Raw genomic sequence first — 6,000 nt, forward strand, 5'->3', positions numbered from 1 at the left:
TAGGTCGAGCCCCAACTCCTGGCTTCTGGATATTGGCCCCGAGGACAAGCCCAATTCATGGTTCTTTCTGCATGTTCCCCACGGTGCCGCTTGCATGTCGACTACAACACTGTTTGTTATTGAACTATTTTTATTATGCTTATCTCATAATTTTCTGGGTAAAATTAGCAATAAACGTAGAGGACATGAAACATTAATAAAATTTCCAATGGACAACAAAGGGTCAGTTCAAATGAGATTATTATAATCCAGTGTCAAGCATAACAAGTTAACGCTAGAACGAATCAGTTACTAACCGTAAACAATTCTAAGACATATTCAAGAATTACAATGCTACCATGAAAGGGCTGATTAAATTGGGAGCAGGACTTTTGGGACAGGTCAAATCGATGTCCAGTACTACTGTTTTAGCCCGTTTTAGAAAAGCCTTACGGAAGAGGAAGAAGAAGAGGAAGAGGAGATGAGCAATGAGTACTAATGTACTATCAACTGTTTCCCGCCTAAAATTATTTTGCCATTTCTAATGCAAATTTTAAGATAAAAATTTACACTACAAATAACAAAATAAACAAGAAGTGGGATCTAGGATCCCACCATTCTGCTACGCAACTTAATAATTGAAAGTCTCACTGGGATTACATCTTCTAGCTAGGGTCGCTAATACTAGAGGTTTCATCCTTTAGAGCGCAAATCACAGAAGCTCCACAGATGACAGGATAGGTAATGGGGAAACACGAAAGATCATACACTAATGGTGACATGCAGAACTTCGAAAGTGGCAGCGATAGTCCGGATGAAATCCGGATGAACGCACTTGGGCAGGAAGAACTGGAAGGACTCGTCGGAGCTGGGCGGCCCACCGGAGAGGTCAGTGCACGCCACGGTGAACTGACTCTGCTGGCTATGCCCGCGGCAGACGCCGCCGGCATGGGCGTTTTCGTTGCGAGAGTACTTGAGCCGCACCTCGAACCCCACGGTCTGATGAGGATGCACGCACGAGACGGAGATCGCGCGCCCGAACGGGCTCCGCGCCACATTCAGCAGGAACAGGTGCTGCTGCCCGCTGGCGTGGACGGAGACGGCGTTGAAGCCGTCGCGGAGGTTCACCTTGACGCACACCCACGGCCGGGTGTCCGTCGTGCACGGCCACCCGTGCGCGGCCGCCATGTGGCCCAGTAGCGCCGCCGTGGAGCCGGCGAAGCCGCACGCGTCCGCCGGGCAGTAGCACGGCTTGTGGGGGCACTCCCTTGCGTGCTCGCCGTGGTCGTAGTGCGCCGGCCTGACGTCGCAGCCGTGGGCGGCGTTCTCGCACGGCAAACGGATGGAGTCCAGCACCTTCTCCAGGGCGATGCACCGCTGATAGCCGCCGATCAGTGGGACGCGGCACACGTGGCACTGCAGGCTCCGCCCCGCAGCCACCAGCTTGTCGCGGCACCGCGAGCATATGGAGTGGCCGACGGCGCACTGCATCGCAGAAATGGTGTGGCCGTTAGTACAGAGATGCGCTACATCGGCATCGGCATCGGCATCAGCTAGCTAGCTAGCTAGCTAGAAGAGGATGAACATACCTGGAAGACTGGCGGCTTGAGAGGGCGATAGCAGATGCCGCAGTCGAGGGTATCGGCGTCCTCCACCGTCACGTTCTCGAGCGGCTTCCGCTTCGCCGGCAGTGCCATCATACCTGCGGCAGAGTGGAGTGGGGAAGAACGTACGGTACCAACAGAAGTGGGCTTCGTTCCTTCTTGCACGGTCAATATTTATCTCTGGTCGGTTGGTTCCTGCACATGCCCGACAGAAGTTGTCCGCAGATGCATGCAATGCTGCCTACGTGTCGCCTTTGTCAGTACATTGAGTAGGATCTTTGAAGAACTTATTAAATCCGAAGGATTATTTTTATTTGGAGATCATATAAATGTATAACATCTATATAGAGAAACTAATAAAGTTGTTCATAGTACGGTTAGGTTTTGTTTTTGATTCAAAAACCTCGGGTAACCCGATCGTTACGGACAATGTAATTATTGAGTAAGATTAATAATGCTACCACGGTGGCTTTTAAAAAATTGTTACCATATCATTTCCACGAAATCCCCCTCCCACTAGGCTTATTCTCAAATCTTAATGGAGATTTGTTAACAGAGGAGGCGCAAGAACAATGGGAGCATGATGATCCGTTCATGCCTATTATTAATCTTAAGAAACCTCGTAAGAAAAAAGAGTTTGATTTATCAGGGGTTCGTAGAAGTGCTAGATTCAAAACAAAATCCGCAAGTTAAGATGTCTTCAATAAAAGGTTTATTTAGAATTCATATGGCTTTGGTGACATTGCGAAACACTTGTTTGTCAAAGAACAATTAAGGAAGAAAAAATTAGAGTTTATCGCCTTACTGGAGACGAGGAGATCTAATTTTTCAATACCCTTCCTAATTTTTTTGGCAAATGGGTTAGACTTTTCTTGGTTTTGTCTTCCACCTCATGGGAGGTCTGGAGGCATTCTAGTGGGAATAAAGAATACATCTCTACAAGTTGGTACAGTTGTAACTAGGAATTTCTACGTCAAACTACATGTTAGATGTAAACATGATGGATTTGAGTGGGTATTAGTGTTAGTCCATGGTGCTGCTCAAGATGCTCATAAAGCAGAATTCCTAGCTGAACTAGTCACAATGGGTGATTTGGGATCCGTACCCTCTCTCATTGGAGGAGATTTTAACATTTTGAGGAGAAAAGAGGATAAGAACAATGATAAGTTCAAGCCACATTGGCCTTTCGTTTTTAATGCCATTATTAAGAGACTAAACCTGCGAGAGATTGCTCTCTTAGGTAGGCAATTCACTTGGGCTAATAGAAAGGAAAATACAGCTTTTGAGAAGCTTGACCGAATCCTTTGAGTGGGAACAAAAATTCCCTTTAGTCACAGTTAGAGCCTTGACAAGGACTGGTTCTGACCATACTCCTTTGTTAATTGATTCGGGTAATCATGCTCATGTTGGCAATAAAGATCACTTTTCTTTTGAAACATCATGGTTGAAGCATGATAATTTTTATTAGATAGTAAAAGATGAATGGGAGGTTGAGACACGAGGGAATTCTCCTATTACCATATGGCAGAATAAAATCAGACACTTGAGGCGTTTTCTCAAAGGTTGAGCAAAATATTTAAGTGGACAATATAAAAAAGAAAAAGAAAAATTGCTCTTATTAATAGATGAATTAGATATGAAAGCTGAGTTAATCCCTCTAGATGATGATGAGAGAGCAAAGTTAAGAAAGGCAAATGATGATTTAACTAAACTCCGTAGAGATGAGAATCTAAATGGGGACAGAGGGCCAAGGTGAAACATAATCAGGAAGGGGGGAATAATACTAAGTATTTTTCATCTAATTGCAAATGGTAAACATCGAAGGAAGAAAAAATTTCAACTAGAAAAAGAGGAAGGAACCATAGTGGGTGATGAAATTTACAAGTTTATATCTCGAAATACTAGAAGAAGTTGTATGGAGAGTCAACTACTTCTACCCTCACATTGAGTGAGGACTATATATAGGCTATTCCGAAATTAACCCAAGAGGAGAATAACATCCTTGTTGCTGAATTCACAGAGAAGGAAGTCAAGGATGCTATTTTTCAAATGGAGTTGAATAAATCTTCGGGACCTGATGGTTTTCCAGCTGAGTTTTACCAAACCTTTTTGGAAGTAATCAAGTGTGATTTAATGTCGATGTTCAAACAACTGCATTCAGGGGAATTACAGTTGTTCAAACTGAACTTTGGTGTTATCACCTTGTTTCCTAAGAAGGAGAATGCGGTTCAAATCCAACAATATAGACCTATTTGTCTTCTCAATGTGAGTTTTAAAATATTCCCGAAAGTCGCTACTATTAAAGCTAATACTGTTGCTGAAAAAGTTATTAGCCCTACACAGTCGGCGTTCATGCCAGAACGACATATTCTCGAAGGAGTAGTTGTCTTACATGAAACCATTCATGAAATTCATCGGAAGAAAATGGATGGGGTGATATTTAAAATTGATTTTGAGAAAGCTTATGACAAGGTTAAATGGCCTTTTCTTCAACAAGTTATGCGTATGAAAGGTTTTGATCCTAAATGGTGTCATCTAACCGAACAATTTGTTAAGGGAGGAAGTGTTGGGATCAAGGTTAATGATGACATTGGTCATTATTTTCAAACCAGAAAGGGTCTTCGACAGGGTGATCCGTTGTCACCTATGTTGTTTAACATTATTGCAGATATGTTGGCCATACTTATAGCAAGAGCGAAAGAGGATGGTCAGATAGGAAGTCTTATCCCTCATTTAGTTGACGGAGGAATATCAATACTGCAATATGCCGATGACACGATACTTTTCTTGGAGCATGATTTCGTAAAGGCGGTTAATATGGAACTTATATTGCGGTTCTTTGAAGAATTATTAGGTCTTAAAATAAATTTCCACAAGAGTGAGATTTTCTGCTTTGGGAAGGCCAAAGAGGAAGAGGAGCAGTATAAACAACTATTTGGTTGTGAATCTGGCTCTTTGCCCTTCAGATATTTGGGTATCCCAATTCATTATAGAAAGTTAAAAAACTCTGAATGGAATCCAGTGGAAATTAAGTAGGTTCGAGAGAAAACTTGGGAGTTGGGCCGGAAAATTGTTATCATATGGGGATCGCCTTTTATTGATTAACTCTGTGCTCACTAGTTTACCTATGTTTATGTTATCTTTCTTTGATTTACCTAAAGGGGTAAGGAAAAGATTTGATTTTTTCCGATCATGTTTCTTTTGGCAATGTGAGGAAAACAAAAAGAAATATAGGTTAACTAAGTGGAACATGATTTGCAGACCTAAAGACCAAGGTGGTCTTGGAATTGAGGTTCTGGAGATTAAAAATTCTTGCCTACTTAGTAAATGGTTATTTAAACTACTTTCTGAAGAAGGGTTATGGCAACAACTTTTAAAAAACAAGTATCTCTCGCAGAAAACCTTGGCGGAAGTTGAAAGTAAACCTACGGATTCACCTTTGTGGAAAGGACTAATGAAAGTTAAAGGGGTTTTCTTTAATAGAGGAAAAATTGAGGTAGGATCTGGAGAGGGAGTGCGTTTTTGGGAAGACAGATGGCTAGGTGATCAGACTCTTGCATCTCAATAACCCCAGCTATACAACATAGTTCAACGTAAGTACAATACGGTAGCAAGTGTTATGAGTTCAACTCCGTTAAATATTGGTTTTCGGAGAAGGCTGATTGGTGATAAATGGGATCAATGGGTACATCTTTGCCAAAGATTAATGGAGATAAATTAAAATGTTGATCAAGATAGGTTCGTTTGGGGTCTAACATCTTCAGGGATATTCACTGTTAAATCTATGTATGGTGATATGTTAAATGATCAGACAAGGTATCTTCGTAAATATCTTTCGAAAATAAAAATCCCACTCAAAATTAAAATTTTCATGTGGTTCCTTAGTAAGAAAGTCCTTTTGACCCGCGATAATCTAGCAAAGAGAAATTGGAATGGAAATACGAAATATTCTTTCTGTGACAATGAAGAATCAGTTGAACACTTGTTTATTTCCTGTCCTTTTGCTAAGCTTATTTGGCGAGTGGTTTTTGCTGCATATAATATTCCACCTCCTTCCAATATCACAAATATGTTTGGGAATTGGCTTAATAGAATTGACAAAACGGATAAACCTAGGATTCGCATTGGGGTTTCCGCTTTATGTTGGTCGATATGGACTTGCAGAAATGATATTGTTTTTAACAGAAAGGACTCTACTAATTTTCTTTGATGTTTCTTGCTCCCGGGGGATCAGCGGGAGTACATGGTTTCTGGATGCAACCGCCTTTGAATGGTTGCCCAGGATATTTTCAACCAGGCTACTTGGCGGTCTATTAGAAGATTGCAAGATGCCTAGTGCGCTTAGCTTTTCTCTCTTTTTTCAATGGCTGATTTTTGTATCGATCCTCGATGATCCTTGAATTGTAAACTTTTGAAT

The 6,000-nt window shown here is 41.8% G+C and overlaps 1 protein-coding gene across 1 annotated transcript; it reads right to left on the reverse strand.

The window, feature by feature from the left end:
* Positions 1 to 741: 741 nt before the first annotated feature.
* LOC124646708 (E3 ubiquitin-protein ligase SINA-like 11) lies at positions 742 to 1,676 on the reverse strand. Its single transcript, XM_047186787.1, has 2 exons — positions 1,569 to 1,676; positions 742 to 1,464 (listed from the first exon to the last, which is right to left on the reverse strand). Exons 1-2 carry the CDS (start codon positions 1,674 to 1,676, stop codon positions 742 to 744), a joined length of 831 nt encoding a protein of 276 aa, XP_047042743.1.
* Between the last annotated feature and the right edge of the window lie 4,324 nt (positions 1,677 to 6,000).

This window comes from Lolium rigidum, chromosome 4 (assembly GCF_022539505.1).
Source record: "Lolium rigidum isolate FL_2022 chromosome 4, APGP_CSIRO_Lrig_0.1, whole genome shotgun sequence".
NCBI lineage: Eukaryota > Viridiplantae > Streptophyta > Magnoliopsida > Poales > Poaceae > Lolium > Lolium rigidum.

Excerpts from the sequence above, each read along its gene's own strand:
- LOC124646708 (XM_047186787.1), bottom strand. The coding sequence starts at position 1,676 with ATGGCACTGCCGGCGAAGCGGAAGCCGCTCGAGAACGTGACGGTGGAG. Across the intron at positions 1,465-1,568 it reads TCAAGCCGCCAGTCTTCCAG|TGCGCCGTCGGCCACTCCAT; the intron begins GTATGTTCATCC and ends TCTGCGATGCAG.